Here is a 17,566-nt window from a genome sequence, read left to right as displayed (position 1 = left end):
ATGCTCCTAAGCAGGTGGGGGGGGGGCGAAGCACATCATGATTCTTCCTTCTTAGGGCAACAGAGATTAATACAGGAATGACCATTATTCTTAAGCAAGGTCGGTCAGAAGGTCATTGTGTTCTTTGAAATCTTTCCTCCAAGTGACGATGACTACTGAATGTAAATTTCCCCCTTTGAGGTCCTCCTGTCCAGGGACTCTGCTGCTTCTAGTCTTCTCCCCCTAGCCAGGTGGGCAGTGCTGTCGTTTTGTTTAATGATTCACCTGAGGCCAAGGAAGCTCCACGTTGGGGGCTGGTTTGGCCTTGCCTGTCCTTGGGAAAGTAATAACACATCAGGCCATGCCCTCCACCTCCCAGAAACAGATGGCTTGAGCAGTCCCTGCAGCCCAACCATGACGGCACCGCTACCACATGCTCCTGCCCGGCAGTAGGCAACACCGTGAGAGGTTCAAGACACCTCCGTGTGTGACGTCTCTCATCTTTAGGCACAGACCTGAGAATGTGTGGGAGATACCCAGCGAACACAAGGACACTTTCCCGTAGTTCCTGGACACCGTAATTCAAAGAATCAAGATGCACTAGGACCCGGACAGAGGAGTCACCCCCTATTGTCCGAACAGCTCACCCAGGCTTCTGTTCTTCGATCCTCAAACTCAAGCCCCAAAGGCCAGGGCACAAAGCTATGCGCCTCTTCTTTAGCCAAATGAGATCCATAGACGCTGCATCTTCACAATGAGGCTTGAAACCAGTCAAGCATTTTTATTAAAAAAAAAGAAGGAACAAAAGAGAAAGTCTAATGGTATATAGTCTATACAAGCTACAGCTAATTGTTCGCCGCCCCTCCCCCTCACATTATATATCCTCATGTGTTTTTGTGTGTTAACAGGAAACAAAACCACCACCAGAATTTGTCAGTTTGCCAAGAGGGTTTGAGGAGCGCCGTGACAATCAGGGATCTCCAGCGTCACTCTATGAGCAGACATGAGGTGGTGGGGCTGTCAGAGCCCCACTGTTCCTGAAGGGATGCACGAAATGGCCTAGTGACTCGGTGGTGATCAGAAGCAGGAAATGTGGGGACAGCTAAGGTGACCGTGGTTTACCATCTCCCCTGTACGGGTGAAAGGGGCCTTATTAACAGTTACACGGGCACAGAGGCATAGACGGGCACACACGGGGATAAACTATGGACACCGTAGTTGCGTTAGAATTGCTTATTGCTGTAACAAGCCTGGTGGGGTGCACCTCCTTTTGTACGTTTACAGAAGGCCTGAAAGTGAAGGCTACTGGCTGTGGCACTGGGTTTGGCCTCTTCAAGGACAACAGAAGTTGAGTCACTTGTCCTGATTGGCGCTGAGAAGCCTACTTTGGAGTAGAGGGTAGAGATGGGAAGGAAAGAAGGAATGCTGACACATCATGAGGGTAGCACCAGAAACCAGACATCCCCCCACAGAGCTGGCCGTGAGTCTGCGGGAAGGGTCCTCAGCAGGTAGTTTGTGAGCAGGTGAAGACTGTGGAGCCTCTGGGTTTTAGCTCTGCAACTGCGGGATTGTCACAGGCTGTGGTCCGTCTAAAGGTCAGAACCTCAGTCAAGTTAGGAGCAATTCCTCCAGGCTAACAGAGGGCATCTTACACCCTCAGGCCTCAATGCGAGCCAAGTTCCCACTCCTCCAGGCCACCAAGTTTGACATTAGGTAATCTTTGGTCTATCGTACGGTATGGCTGGTTTGCACCAAAAGCTCTGGCAGAAGGGCCTGGACAACCAAAGGGGAGGGACAAGACTGCCAAGCATGGCTCAGGCTGTTATGTACCCACCACCACAGTCCGAAGAGAAGGGCGAGGCCTCCCAGGGAGCAGCCTGACCCAACCCTTAGAAACTGGGGCACAATGAAAAGACGGGAGCCAAGCCACAAATGTTCCTATTCTTGATGCCGAGTTACCAGCTATTTGAGGGCAGGAACAACTTCTTCTCTATCCAACTCAGGGCTTTGTACTTGATACAGGCTGTATACACACTAGACTGTCCATGCCTCAGCCTAAGGACCTTCCAAAACTTGGGGAGATTCGGCACCTGCCCTCTCCTGTGGCAAGTTTGGTGTCCTATACTCCACCTGGTGAAGAGATCCCCAGTGGGCTCAGCAATGTTCTAAGGCCAAGAACTTTGCCTGAGGAATTGGTGACGTGGGGAGGCCTTGTGGTAGAGGCTTAAAGTGACTATTGGAAACACGGTAAGGGCTCCAGCAATTCCTCGGTGAGGTAGGCATTAAAAGTGGTTCATGACGGAGCCCAGCTCCCCCATCTCAGCCTGGGACAATGACGTAAACCCACCAAATGGCAGAGATTGTGAGTGAAACATTTTTGCGAAGGCCTATTTTGCCAAGTGGTGATCCTAAAACTCAGATTTTCCAAAGATGTAGCGGCACGGTGGTTTTTACATGCCCGCCTTTTGGGCTGGCATTTGGCCTGTGACCTACTGCCATGGGTGATCATGGGGTGAAGGGAGTAGTAACCTAAGTTAATGAGGGAGGGTCGCCTGCTTCCCTGGAAGTGCCCCGCACCTTCTGCTGCCGTTGGCAGAGGAAAAGTCACCCCTGGATTCAAGTCTCAGCATGGTCATGATTTGGATGAAACTGGGCATGTGACTTCACCCCGTGAACCTCAACTTTCTCCCCACAGCTCAGGCCTGATCCTATACACCTCACGGGGTTGTCGTGAGGGTTAAGTGAGAAGGGGAGCTGAAGCACCAGGAACCCGCCTGGAGCTCGGCAGGGGAGTCGTATCTGCGGTCTGGGACATTTTCTGTGGGCGGAGGCTCAGGGGAGTCTTGCACAGCCTCCATCAGTCGCTCACAGAATGGCGGCCCCGGGGCTGGACGCTGTAAAGCTAAGTGGTCAGGCAAGGACAGCCAGGGAGAGCCACCAGCCACCAGCCCCTCCACTTCGGGTTGCCCATGCGAGTGCCCACCACTGTGGCACACGGAGCCCGAGAGAGGAGTCCTCAGGCCATAGATGTGTCCTGAGCAAAGAACGGTGAACAGAGAGGAATGTGGCTTCAGTACCTTCAGTTCACATCAGAATAAAATAATAATAATAATAATGATAAAAAGCCAAGTTCTTTCATTTGCAGGAACACTTCTGCCCACAGAAAGGTGGAACCAGTCTATTCCCACCCAGCTGACCTTCAGGAGGAAGGAACGAGGCCAAAGATAAACCCTTTGTGTGGAAGCAGCAAACAAAAACCATGGTTCTCAGAGCCAGGCAGGGAGCCACATGGATCCTGGTCTACCCGGCGCCTAGCACGTGGTAGGCGCTCACAAAATGCTTGAAAAGGTCACAGAAAGCAGAGAGTGAATCAGAAAAAAAAAAAAAAAAAAAAAGGCTGAGTTCTGTCTTCTGAAATGTAGTCAAATCCTGCATAACAGTTTCATAAAAGCTGTTTAAGCCAAAGAGGGTCAAAAACTCTGGAAAAACATGCTATGCGCTTCCTTCCGAGTGAGGGGACCTCGAAGACGTGGGTGGCCCTCTCCCAGCCTCCCTGCTTCCCCTGACTGCCATCCTCCCCCACGGTTCTGGGCACAGGGCCAAGGGGCAAATGGGCATTGCCAGAAGCACCTCAGGGCTCTGCCCCCAAGATCCTCGGGGATGGGGTTCACAGACTGACCGAAGAAGGAATAAAGATGCTACTGTGAATCAGAGAATGCTCCTTTTCCTGTAGAAGCATCCAGGGTCCGTGTGGCCGTGGGGGGAGGGGAGAGCAGAAGAGCGCTGTCTGCACAGAAATCTTTGGCACTGCAGGCGGACAGTGGGTGTCCCTGGGAAAGCTGGCCCTGCGGTCCCCAAAGCATCCCAGCAGATGAACACTGAACTGGAGATCTCTGAGCCGGATCCCCATCGGCAGGGCAGGGTGGGATGAAGAGGGCTTCTGCCCTCTCACCCACCTCGCAGCCAGGTCCATGGGCAAGAACTCTGGGCTGGGAGCCACAAACCCTGGGTCCTGATTCTAATTCTGCCACGTCGCTGTGCCTCTGTGTGCCTCGGTGAACCGTATCTGTCCAAATGGAAGTGAGAGGACAGAGAGCGAGAGTGCACGCACAAAAAAGAAATAGAGAAAAGTACTCCACGAAAGCCAGAGAGGAGCGGGAAGAAGCGGCAGTCTGTCTGTGGCCACCCAGCTGCTGGTCCTTGAGACGTCAGGGCCTGTCGAGGTTGGCATGGGAACCTCAGCTCCACAAGCTCTATCCCCCAGAGGGGGCACCCGCACAGCAGCAGGAACCAGGGCCCTGTGGCAACCGCCAGAGCTCTGGGCGTCCCCCCCACCCCCCACCCCAGAGGAGGAGCTGTGGAGGGTGCGGGGCAGCCTTTGGTGTAAGCTGCAGCGGGTCGAAGGGGTGCTGGGTGGGGGAGTAGCCACCAACGCCCCCTCAGCCACACCACAGGCAAGCCACGTGGCCACCTGCTTCCTCTTCCCTGCCTGGGTAGCTTCCTACTGGGGGAAGGGCCCAGGCATCAAAGTCAGGCCAGCTCGATTCAAGTCCTCTTTCCTCTTCTTCCTAGCTAGTGTGCCCTTGGGCACAGAGTCCGAGGTTCTTTGTCCATCAAATAGGTGTAATATCCCAAGAAAGGGCTGATGTGAGGGTTAAAACGGGAACGTCAAGTGCCAAGGACAGAGTCTGGCACCTATTAGCTACTGAGTAAAGGGGTGCTCACAAGGGGCAGGGATTGTGAATGGCTCCTTTCAAACAAACTTTGAGATTCTTGCTCTATGGAGACAAAAGGGAAATGGCCCAAGGTGGGGTGGAGATTCCCATTTAAAAAGCCCTACACAGGAAAGTGAAGCATGCTGGGGCTGGAAGCAGCCCTTTAGGATCTGTCGGGGTCCCAAGACAGAAGACGGGAGGCAGAATGGCTCAGTGGACCTTCAGGCCCACTCCCGGGGCAGCTGCATCTGGTTGAACCTGAGAGGCTCATGGGCCCAGAGCCTCGAGGAGGACATCTCTCTGGGACTGGCAATGGAGCCAACTGCCAGGGCATGGAATTCTTTCTGGTACCAAGCATTTTGGAAACGGAGTAAATGAAGTCCCTGGACTTTTAGAAACATGGAGAAGTTGGAGCCAGTTGTCACCGACTGGGTGGGGTGCCAACAATGAGACTGTTTCTGCAGTTTCCAGACAATGGGTTCTGATCTTGGAGGCCTTGGGGAGTCATGGTCCTGCTGCTAGGTGGCCTACAGAGGGTGGTAATGCCACTGGCCTTAAGGCAGGGATGCTGACTTGGAGAGGAAGCAGGGGCTGCGGCCTCCAAGCCTCCAGGGCATGCTGTGATGGGAGGGGCTCCTCTCCACCCGAGGGAGGGAAGAAACCACAGAACTCCAGAGTCTTCCTTCCTTTGAAGCTGCATGAAGGATGATAAATTAAGAGGCTTATTAAATATGTGGGTAGAGCCAGCAGGGGTGCACGGGACCTCCAGGCAGGGAAGGAGGCGGCTACGGCTTCTTTTTGAGATAGTTGGAAGGAATCCACCCTTCCCAGGAAGGGGCCCCGCTCAGGACCTGGCAGAACCACCAGCCGCTGCTGTTCTTTTCCCGGACCTCGAACACCGTCCCCTCCTGGAAGCTGCTGGTATCTCCGTCTCCTTCAAAGTTGGCCACCGCCACGTATAAAGAGTCCTTCGGGCCATCAGCGTTGGGGAAGGGGGCCGCCCCTACTTTCTCCCTGTTTTCTCCGATCTTGCCTACCATCCGTGGTCCTAGACCACCTTTGCCTCGCATGTCATCTTGGCCGCCTGAGGAGCTGGAAAGAAAAGGTTTGGCTTTAGGTGGGACCAGCAGGGCCCGGCCTGGGGCAGGAGCTGCCTTGCCTTCACTGGCTTCCCGCTGTGGCCCTCTGACCTCTGGGAGGGGCCTGGAGGATGAGGAGGTTTTCTTGGGGGGTGGTGGTCTCCGGGGCAGGACCACAGGTCTCTGCGGGGGAGCCTCTTGGAGAGGGGCGGGCACGCTCTTAGGCACAGGATCTGTGGTCTTGGCTGGCCTCGGAGGGGCTCTGCAGGACATCTCCTTTGGGCTGAGCCCTTCCTGTTTGCCCGTCCTGTCCTGGGAGTGGCCAGGCCCGTCACCTGGGAGGAAACTCCGGCTGAAGGCCACATCCTGGCCCACCGCAGCCTGGTGGCTGCTCTCTCCATCCAGTAAGGGCTTCTCTTGGGACTTGGCAGGCCTCAGCTTGCTCCTAAGGTTGCAGATGTCCACTTGATCTTCGCCCTGAGGTGGCTCTGTCCTGGGAGAAGGAGCTGGTTTGGGCCTAACCTGAGGTTTGGACTTCAGGAAGGGATTTTGGGGAATAACTTCTGGCTTCTCCTCTGGTGGGTCGGCTTTGGATTTGGCAATGGGTCGGAGGTTGGGCTTCTTCACCTCCTTGGCCAATACCTTGTGGCCACACTCCAGCCCCATCTCGTTTTTCAGCTGGAACAACTTGCTCTTGTCAGGTTTGGGCTCTGGTTTCCTGCTGTCCCGGGCCGGGGGGGTGTGTTTGGTCGGAATCATTGGCAAAATCATGCCCGGAGGTTTGGGTGAGGAGCCCCTGAGCTGCTCCATCCTCTGCCGTTCCCTCTCCTGCAGCTCCCCCTCCGACTTGATGATGGATTCTTTCCGGGGAGGGAGGCTGGGCTTCTCCTCCAGGTCGGGGCTTGAGATCTCTTCGTAGCCGGCACAGGAGGACATGTCGGAAGAGGCCTTCCTCAGGGCCTCCTTGCCACCCTTCCAGTCTTTGGACCACGGAATCCCGGAGTCCACGGCACCGTGTGGTGCATCCGGCAGGGGCCGGGAGGGGCCGATGGCCTCACTGCCCGTGTTGTTCTCCATGGCTGCTGCGTCCCCCAGATGGAGCTGGGTCACCTCGTTGGGCAAGGGAGCCAGAAAATTGGGTCTTGAGGCACTGCTGGTCTTCTTATACTTGTCAATGAAGGTTGCTGGGGCCCACCCTTCCTTATCTTCAATCTGAATGTACCACCAGCCACTCAAGTTCTTCTCGATCACCTGGAGAGGAGGAGAGAGGAGAGCACTTACTAGGTAAGGTCTCGGGGCCAGCTGACCAGAATAGTCTGGGAGCACCTACAGTCTAGAATCCTTCTAGAACCTAGAAGCCGAGATTTTTCACTCAGCAGATTCGCAGACCAGGGCTGGGGTGAACCATCTATGGAGACTTAACTGTGTATCAGAGACATCTTACGTGGGGGTAGGTTCTTGTCTAGTTCTGGATGTCCCCCAAAGCAATCCTGGGGACAGGGACTTGGGTACAGGTAATTAATCTGAAAGGTGATTTCAAGAAGCACAAACAAGGAAATGGGAAAAGAGCCAATTATGAGGTTATTGTTCTGGGCCACTGGGATTTAACTGGCCAGGGACCCTCCGAGACCATGCAGACTCATCCCAACTGGGGGATGGGGACATTTACCTCTGGATTCCTAGTCCTTGGCCCCCTGGGGCATGAATCCCCCTGGCCTTTCCGGGCAGGTGCCCTCAGGCAGGTGGAGGAGATGGGAGGCTGTCAGATGCAAGGACCTGGGTGTAGCTGCCGGTCAACTCGGGTGGGTCGGGATGCAGGGCAGGCCACCAGCAGTGTCTGCTATTTCTCTGAAGAAGTACATGGCAAAATCCACACAGCCAAAGCTAGCCTTGATCGTGGCTCTTTTGGTTGAGCGCCAGACAATGCAGTTGGCTGGTGTTTAGAGGCCACGAAGTATGAAAAATGCATACCCTTAAACATGGGACTCACACTCAGCTCGTGTTTAGATAGAGGGGAACCCCTGCCGACGAAGGCGAAAGAAACTTTCATCTTCTCTGCTTCTCCCTCTGGGATATACACCCATCGGATGGAATCACCCACGAAATTTAAAATCGTATGGTTCCCATCTCCTCTCTGTTCGGTACTGTATGGCTGAGTCGACTGAAAGCTGTGCCTGTTGCATGTTAGAGGCTGAACTGTGTCCCCTTCAAATTCATATGTTGAAGCCCTAACTCCCATATCTTAGAATGTGATTGTATGTGGAGATAGAACCTTTTAAGAGGTGATTAAATCACATTGAGGTCCTGTGGGTAGGCCCTGAGCTAACAAGACTGGTGTGCTTGTAAGAGGAGATTAGGACACACAGAACATACAGAATGAGGGACGACCACGTGGGAACACAGCAAGAACGCAGCTGTCTCTCAGCCAAGGTGAAAGGCCTCTCGAGACACCAAACCTGCTGACACTTTGATCTTGGACTCCCACCTGCAAAACTGTGAGGAAATAAATCTGTTGTTTAAACCACCCAGCCTGTGACATTGTGTGACGGCAGCCCCAGCAAACTAACACACTGCGATTCCCTGGCAGGCCCTGTGTGTAGGAGATCTGATGAATGGCTTGCAACCACGTTATGAGATGGGGATTATCGTCCCATTTTACAGATGCAGAACCGAGCCTCAGCGCAACTGAGGAACTGGCAGGGGGTCATGTGGAAAGTTAACGGTGGAGGCGCGAGTCAAAGGCAGGTCGGTGGGTTCCAGGGTCCGAGCCTTTACCATTACTCGACCATGCCTGGGCAAGGGGACCTGCCTCGGGAGGAGCCGTGCTTGAGGAGGGAAGGTGCTGGGGGCAGAGGGGGCCGTGGGTGAGGTCCTGCCACCGCCCCCCTCCGCCCAGCCCAGCTGGAGAGGAACAGCAGCCACAGGCCGGGTGCAGGAGGCAGAGGCTGGGCTCTGGGCCCGCAGGCTGGGTTCTCGCTCTGCCTCCACCTTTTGCTGCCTGCATGGCCCTGCGTAAGCTGCATGCCTGAGATTCCACAGCCCCAGATGCGGAGGCTGGCGAGAACAGTAACACCCACTTGCAGGAATTTCATGATGACCACATAAGCTAATGCAGACAATAGCCCTCGATGGATGCTGAAAGGTAAATGTTCCCTATTATTAAATTACAGTGCAGCTCACTGACGGGGCAGGATGCATATGACATGTCCCACTGGTAAACGCCAGCCTTTTACGTGATGGTGACCAGTGTCTCAAAAACACTCAGTAGTTCTGGTAACAAAGTGATTCTGGGCATACAAGTCACTGTCGACACGTCCATGAATTCAACAATTCTAAGTGTGTATGTGAGAAAATGAAAATAGGACAAAAATCACAGTGAAATATATGAAAGAGGGTTTGCAAAGCTTACACTCTATGCAAATACTACGGCAGAAGCTCTAAACACTTGTGTTCTTGATCACGATTTATGGGAGTTTTCATTTACTAGAGAGAAGCCAAGAACTATTATGAATAAAAGCAAATGCCAAATCACAAGAATGGAGAGGAAGGAAAAGAGCCTGGGCTTTAAAACCAGAGACACTTGGGTTCAAATTCCAGCTCCACCCCTCACTCACTATAGAACCTGGGGCTATCGGCCTAACCTCTCTTTGTCTCAGGTACCTCTGTAAAATGGGCTGAAGATCTCAACCTCTCGGGACTTCTGTGAAGACAAGTTACCACGTAAGTATCGTACTAGAGGGTATCTATACCAGCACCACCATCATCATTCTCATCGACACGTGTTTTGAACATATACAGACCAGGTAGGGAACTAGGGTGTTCCCAGTAGTTCCATTGCTCCATTAATGAACTCTGCAGGCTAAGACGACATTGAAATGAACCAGGGAGCAAAAGTGGAAAGAGGAAACTATGAGCAAGTACAGAATTGCTCATGAGAAAAGAATACTTGGTAAAGCCAAACGCTGACATCATAGAACAATCCGCAGAGAAGTTTCAAGGTTCGGTTCAAAGAATGTTGGGTATGTGAGCTCTTTATTGGATCAGCTTTAGCAAAGAGAGACAGGATAAAGCCAGAAATAAAAAAGGGGACTGGTTCTAGTTGAAGTGGGGATGGGGCCAGGAGGGAGGCTCCCAACGCCCGCAGAAAGCCCCAGGGACCCATGAGCTCTCTGCTGCACGCAGAGTCAGCCCTCGGCTTCAGTGCATTGTCCACGACACCCCGAGCTGCCCTTGGCTGATTTCAGAACATTCTGAGCCAGGGAGCAGTGGTGCCTATCGGCAAATGTTCAGATTGCCAGCATGCTTGGAACAATGGTGTGTGTTTGTACAAAATGCTGGAAACTCATTGTCTTAAAGGAGAAGGTGGTTTTATTGTGTTTTTCAGTGCTCTGAGAAGAAAAGAAGCACAAAAGTTTACACTATGTAAGTTGGACTTCTGGTTTCCACATGAGAGAGAGAGTGAATAGCAGCTTCCCCTTTATGCAACAAATCCAGGGAAATAAATGAATACAAAGCCCAGCTCAGAAGGAGGACGTGGGGTGGGGGAAAGGTAGTGGACCAGGAATTGTGAGGACTCACAGATAGACAGAAGCAGCAGAGGGAGGCTGTGGCCCAGGACTGCTGCAGGGGTGCCTGCTACAAAAGGTGGAGGAGGGCTGAGGCCCCCCGCCCCGGACTTCAAGGTGGTGGAACTGGGGTATAGGGAGGTGCAGGAGAAGGTGACAGGGAATTAACTGACATACCGTGGCAGAAGCAGCCAGGCTGGGTGACCTCTCAGGCCCCTTATCCCACCCTTATAGGGCGGGCAGAATAAAGAAGGTAATTGCTCACAAGTGCATGCAGTGAATGCGAGAGCTTGGATCAGAGACACCCAGCACTGTTCAGTGGCTGGCTCAGAAGTCCCCCACCTGGCGCTGAAACCCACGGCAGGTGTCCAGCACCTTGGGTACACGTCCCAGCTGGGCTGTCTGACCGTCTGCTGCCTCGTCTTGCGCAGCCCAAGGCGAGTACTAACACCGTGAGAAGAACTGAAATGAACACCAAACACCACGGCAAAGGACATACAACTGAGAAAAGAGATAATGCACCATTATAATGGGACCTTAAAGTCAACATATTTAGTATCCTTAGAGAGGTGCGGAAGGGCACCACGTTCATAAAAGAACAGGCTACGCTGAAACAAGAACAGGAGACCCAGAAGAGGAATCGGTAAGAGCTCTCGGACGTGGAAATCACAACAGCTGAGATGAAATCAGCGGTGAACTCAACTGTTAAGGAGCAAACGAGCCAGAAGCTGAAGCAGAATGCAGCATAAAGGCACAAAGATGGAACATGTGAAAGAAAAGTTAAGAGATGTGGAGAATAGGGCCAGAAGCTTGCATAGCTGTGTAATAATAACTGCCACGGGAGGAAAGAATAAAGAGAGTGGAGGGATGCAATATTTGCAAAAGGAAAAGTGGGGAATTCTCGGGGAAGCTCTCCTGAGGCCTAGATCGAAAAGGCCCACCACGTGCTGAGCAGGGTAAAAATAAAGAAAGTCACACCGAGACACACTTCAGTGAAATTCCAGCATATTAAAGACAATGAGGAACTCCTGAGAGAACTGGAGAAATGGCAGATACCGAACACGAGAACGAGACTTAGGTAGGTAGCAGCTTCTGACTGGTAGTACGAGATGTGGAAGAGAACTCAGTGCTCTGTTCAAAGTGCTGAGGGAGGGGCGCCTGGGTGGCTCAGTCATTAAGCATCTGCCTTCGGCTCAGGGCGTGATCCCTGCGTTCTGGGATCGAGCCCCACATCGAGCTCCTCCGCTGGGAGCCTGCTTCCTCCTCTCCCACTCCCCCTGCTTGTGTTCCCTCTCTCGCTGGCTCTTTCTCTCTCTCTCCGTCAAATAAATAAATAAAATCTTTAAAAATAAATAAAAACAAAAAAACCAAAAAACACAAAAAACAAACCGCTGAGGGAAGAGGACTTTCAATTTGGAAGACAAAACCCAAACAGTCACTGAAGAAAGAGGGGAAAACCACATGATGGTTTTCCATGATGTCAAGAAAGCAGTACAGGGGCACTTGGGTGGCCCAGTCAGTTAAGCATCTGCCTCATGATCAGGTCATGATCCCAGTGCCCTGGGATCGAGGCCCACATCGGGCTCCCTGCTCAGCGGGGAGTCTGTGTCTCCCTCTCCCTCTGTCCCTCCCCTCTATTTGTGCTCTCTCACTCTCTCTCTCAAATAAATAAAATCTTAAAAAAAAAAAAAAAAAAGCAAGTATGTACAGAAGTGAAGGACTACCCTCAGCTAAAGGCTGAGACATATGGCCCCAGAGAAGCCATACAGGGCAGGGAAGGGAAACCAGTGTGAATCAGGGGAGGCTTCCCAGAGGAAGCAAGGATTTGAAGAATGAGCTGGATTTTGAGATGCCAAGTTCAGTTCAAAAAATGACCGGGCGTGCCTTCTGTGAGAAGGCAGGTGGGGCGCTGGGAGGTGGATTAAAGCAAGGTCATCCCTGGCAGAGAAAGTAAGAGAGCTGGGGAAGGGCCAGCTTGGCCAGCGGGGATCGTAGAAAAGCAGCAGGCACAGGCTTTGTTTGGAGGAAAACCCTGGAGGTGAAAAGATGTTGGAGAGAAGGGACATGTTTCACGTGAGAATTGGATGTGTAAGTTTCACGGCAGCAAAATGGGGTCACTGGGTGTCGAATGATCTTGTAGCACAGGCAAGATGCCTTGTGAGTCCTCCCTGAAGATCTCAAGTTGGGAAGGTCAGAATTGGGGGGAAAAGGGGCAGGAGAAACAGATAAGCAGCCTTTTAGAACTCTGTGGGCATTTCTGCTTGCCCCTCAGACTGTCGACACAGACTGGGATTTGCATTTTATAAAAATTAGTTTGAGAACTTTATTTAGCTCAAGCTCTTTAAACCTCCCCGAAGACAGCCCTCCTTGAATGGACTGAAAGACATTTGGCTTGACGCCGACAAGCTTCTGGAGAGGCTGGGCTGAATCACTGGTGCTGAGGCCCAGGACACACCTTTAGGAAGCCACCTTCTGCAGAGCTGACTGGGCAGCTGCCCCAGGGCGAGGGGAAAGAGGCGGGAGGTGTCAGGGCTAGAGGGAAAGCAGTGGGGGCTTTGCAGATCTCTTAGAGAGTGACTGAAGACCCGCAGGGCATACCACACTTACGCCCGATGCCACAGTCATCCATTTACTCCTACTTCCTTCAATCGTCCCCACATTCACTCCTACAGCAACGGCTTACTGAGCCCCCACTGTGGACCAGCCCCGATGCCGGGGCTATGGGTAAGAATGAAGAAGACACTCCCTGGCCGCCTGAATGGTAAGCAGGAGGCTAGTGGGGAGACAGATTTTCATCGGTTCAACAACATTTCTTGCAAACCTACCCCGTGCCAAGCACCGTGCCAGCTGTAAGGATCCAGGAGTGAAAAACAGATATGGTCTCTACTACCCTCCTGAAGTTCCCAAATGCCCAGCAGGCCCATAACAATGGGGTGTTAACAGCCCTGGTTCAAATCTGGAGACAGACAGGGGTCCAAATCCTGGCTCTGTCACATTTTAGCTGTGTGATTTTAGACAGCACCTTTCTTCGTGAGCCAAAGCTTCCTCATCTGAAAAACGGGGACTGTGAATGGTCCTGCCTTGCAAGAGTAAAGGGTTAGGAGAGACACTGAAGGGGAAGTGCTGAGTTCAGTGCCTGGCACCTAACTGCTCCACCATTACTTACAGGCTCTCCGGGAAACATCGGAAACAGCCTCAAGCTCTAACTCTACGAGGAAAGAAAGGAAATGGAAGGAGAGAAAGGGTTTATGTTGGCCTTTGTGCAGAAACGGAGCAGACATGCAAAGGAGTAGGAAGAAAAGGAGAGAGAGGCAAGAAGGGAAGTAGGTGGTGACAAAAACAGAATACAAGGCAGTCACAAAAGATCCCATAGTGTATGATTCCACTTACATGAAATGTCCAAAACAGACAAAGCTATAGAGACAGAAAGCAGATTAGTGATTGCCTAGGGCTGGCGGCAGGGGAGGGATTGAGGGGAGACAGGGAGTGACAGTAAATGTGTACAGGGTTTCTTTTTCGGGTGATGAAAATGTTCTAACACTGAATGTGGTGATGGTTGCACAACTCTGTAAATATACTAGAAACCATTGGATTGTATAATTTAAACCAGTGAATTGTACAGTGTGAATTATAATTCAGTAAAGCTGTCACAAAGAAGGGCAAGAAGGAAGGGGGGGAGGGACGAAGGAAGGAAGGAAGGAAGGAAGGAAGGAAGGAAGGAAGGAAGGAAGGAAGGGAAAAAAGAAAGAAAAGAAAAGAAAGCGAAGAAAAAAGGAAAAAAGAAAGAGAGAGAAGTAAGAGGTGAGAGGAGAGAAATGAGAGAAGCAGGAGATGGTACCATGGCACAAGAATCACAAGTAGGGAAAAGGACACCAGGTCCACTCACCTCGACCTTCAGACCCGCCTGGAAGCTGATGCCATCAGGGATGGTTGTCTGGAATTCGGCAATGGTGTAATACTCTTCCTCCACTTGGGGTGGAATGGGAGGCTTGGGCAGGTTGAGACCTCGAGGCTGGCACAATTAAACACAGCGCTAAATCCAGGGTAAATCCGTTACCATTGGCTGAAGGGGGGAGGCGCTAAGGGACTGGGGCACACAATCACCCTCGAGGGGTGCTGCTGGACCCATTTGGATTCTAAGCGACAAAACAGAAGACCGCTCAGATCCTTATCTCCTAGATGCGTCACTGGGCCATCAGCTTCAGAGCAAGGAGAAACATTGGACATTTACCTACGATCAGGAAAATCTGGGACAGGACAATAGTCTCTGAACTCAACAGGCAGCGAGAGTTGGGGAAAGAACACAGATTTGCAGGTCAGACCCATCTGGGCTGGAAATACTGCTTATGTGTGCTGTGCGCCTTTGGGCAAATCACTTCCCTTCTGGAGCCTCAGTTTCATCTCCTGTAGAATGGGGATCTACCTGGTGGGTCACTGCAAGCATTCACTAAGTTAATGTCATGAAGCTGCACATTGCACGGCACCCAACTGGTGCTCAATAAATGGCAGAAGGCTCATTTTTCAAAGTATTGGTTAGAAAGGTACCTGAAGAATGAAAAACAGAGTTTGACAATAAATTACCAGAATGGCATCACAAACAATATTTGTGCCTCATCCCAGCTTTGGTTTCAAGTTAACCTTCTCTGAGAAGACTGATGGAAGATAAAGCAAAGTGGGCTCGGGAGGCAGAGAGTATGTCAGAGACGTAACTGTCCCAAAGCCATAGGTAGCTTGCTTCCCCCCAGGGACCCTAGGCTTTGCCCCGTTGCTGGGACCAGCACTCCTACAGCCTGCTTCCCGAGGCAGCTGTGTGGAGAGGAAAGACAGCGTTTCTGGAAAGGGCAAGGTGGGTGTGAGGGGCCCGCTTCAGGTCAGGGGCTGGCTTCCCGGCAGCACCGGTCCACTTACTATGGTCATATCCCGGCGAGGAGGCGGTCTCTGCCTCATCTTGGGTGATCCTATAAAGAGACGAGATCTTATGGCGCACACGTGCGGAATGCTACAGACGCGATTCCTGAGGGGGAGCCCAGGAAAGATCTGTTCTGTCCTGCTCGGGATCCAGCATCACGCTCCGGGCAGGTATTAGTGAGCCGCTGAGACCCTTCTCGTGGGAAGGAACAGCCTGACCGGGAAGGGGCTGCTCAGACTTGGCTCGGGACCCTCAGGACTGCCCATGTGCTGGAGCAACGTGAAGCTTTCCACAGAGGCCGGAAAGGGTGGGCTTCAGTAGAACACGGGGGTTGGCTTGCCACCAGTCATCTGACTCTGACCCACAGGCCCCATAGGTAGAAGGGGGATAATGTTGGCCTCCCAGGAGCAGTGGCAGAGATGAAAGTCAACGGTACGTACCAGGCGCTTGGCACCTGGAGGGCGTGCAGTATTGAACAATACATAAACAGAACCAAACAAACTCGGACTGCTGACATCAGGGGTTTTTGCTCTGGAATTGGGTTGCCCTCGCTCTGGGTCTCAGGGTCAAGAGGATGACTGCAGGGGTCCGGGCTCCTGGTTCAAGGCAGAGTGAGTGTCACCCCCTGAGCTGGCTCAGCTCTAGTTTGGCAGCTGGGATGTGGAGAGGACTGCTAATTTCTTAAATACCCATCTCCTCTGTCTTCTGTTGGAATTCAACAGCAATAGAGTTTTAGCCAGATACTTAGCGGCTACATAAAGACTGCATTTCTCAGACTCCCTTGCAGCTAGGTATTGCCCTGTGACTTAGTTCTGGCCAGTGGGACATGACAGAGGGCAAAGTGTGTAGCTTCCAGGTCAAGTCCTCTACTTTCCCCCACCTTCTTCATTGGCTGGACGAGTGGGGTGCCATCTTGGACCAGAAAGATGAGGGCAACACAAGACAGATACCATGTAACAAGACCCCTGACTCATGAAGCTGCCACAGGAGCTCTGGACACAGAGCTGGACCACTTCAGGAGAAAGAAACAAACATGTAAATGTATTTGTGCCCCTGTTATTGGGGGTGTATGTGTGGCGGGGGAGGGGGAGTATCTTTGCTTGAGCATCCAAATGTATGTCCTCATGAAGACGTGGGGTTTCAGACTCTCATTGGCGCTAGCGTTAATGGGAATCCTCCTGGGCTCTTGTCCATGATAGAACCACAGAAAGCAGGGGCTAGCCAGAACCCCCCCTCCCCCTCACGGCATATCAATGTTTTCTTCTGAGAAATCAGCTGGGCAGAGGATTGAGAAATTCTTGAGTTTCAAGAATTCACTGACTTCTAGAAGTTTGCTGAACCACTATAAATAGTTGGTGAAGCCTAGCCCGGGGGAGGGCAGGGGACTTTCCCAGCAGTCGGCTTCCTCTCCCCCCTCCCCCCGCAGCCAGGACAGGGCCGTGTGCCCGAGGCTGGGGTCCGGTGCAGGTCGCAGACAATAATAAGGAGCCTACTCTTAGGTGTGTTGGGAACATTAAACAGAAACATATACATGGGAGGCTTTGTAAAGGAAGATGGATAAAGAACTGTGGTTAGAGAAAACTCAACACAAGGTCAACTTCTGGCTCAGAAATGAGGCCACCCAGAGAGGGCACAGGAGCCTGGAGTCAGGTGGGCCTGGGTTCAGGTCCCAGCCCCACCATTTACTAGCTGGGTGGCCCTGGACAAACCACCTTATGTCTCTGGGTCCTAATCTGTAAAACAAAAGTAATTTAGACCCTCAAAAGCTGTTACAAGGAGCTAATGAGACTAATTATAAGATTCCTGGGACACAGTACGGCTTGAGAAACAGCAGCTCTCGTAATCACCATGAGATGGTAGAAAAAGCATGGTCTAGAATAAGCTACCTAGGATTTCTGTGCCTGTTTTCCTGTCTACAGGATGTGGGGCAGCAGGGCTGTTGTGAGGATGAGGGACATGTGAGAAGCTCTGAGCAAGGAGCCTGGCACACAGTAGGCACGCAGCCCCCCAGAGCTTGATGGGGTTGGGGGGGGCGGTCACTCACTCTGCTTGATGTCGCTGTCGGGCGCCGGGCGGCCTTCAAGGCGGCCGTCCCTCTGGTTGTTGGGCAGCTCCCTGTCCCGGCCCACTGAGCTCTGCTGCCGGGAAACTCCGTCCAGGTCGAGGACGCCGGTGTGGGCGGACGAGCCGGGGCCCGGCTTCGGGGGTAAGGGCTCCCCACTGCTCTTCTTCAGGTAGGAGGCTGGGGCCCAGCCCTCTTTGCCCTGGTACCTGGGAGGAGGAAGGATGCTGGACAGGCTGCTCAGCCGGGCCCCTGGG

The 17,566-nt window shown here is 52.5% G+C and overlaps 1 protein-coding gene across 2 annotated transcripts in view; it reads right to left on the bottom strand.

Moving 5' to 3' along the window:
• Positions 1 to 727: 727 nt before the first annotated feature.
• SH3PXD2B (SH3 and PX domains 2B) overlaps positions 728 to 17,566 on the bottom strand; it is a 100,989-nt gene continuing 84,150 nt past the window's right edge. For both annotated transcript variants that reach the window (XM_087867808.1, XM_045792113.2), the window contains 4 exons: positions 17,292 to 17,518; positions 15,247 to 15,296; positions 14,225 to 14,350; positions 728 to 7,024 (listed from right to left, as the gene is read on the bottom strand). In XM_087867808.1, the coding sequence (XP_087723934.1) occupies positions 5,480 to 7,024; positions 14,225 to 14,350; positions 15,247 to 15,296; positions 17,292 to 17,518 (1,948 nt within the window). In that variant the 3' untranslated portion in view covers positions 728 to 5,479. The remainder of the gene's footprint in view (positions 7,025 to 14,224; positions 14,351 to 15,246; positions 15,297 to 17,291; positions 17,519 to 17,566) is intronic.

The sequence above is a fragment of the Ursus americanus genome, chromosome 15 (assembly GCF_024610735.1).
Source record: "Ursus americanus isolate L20-20 chromosome 15, mUrsAme1.1.p, whole genome shotgun sequence".
Classification (NCBI taxonomy): domain Eukaryota; kingdom Metazoa; phylum Chordata; class Mammalia; order Carnivora; family Ursidae; genus Ursus; species Ursus americanus.
The sequence above is the reverse complement of the archived record's forward strand: the minus strand, read 5'-3'. Positions and strand labels throughout refer to the sequence as shown.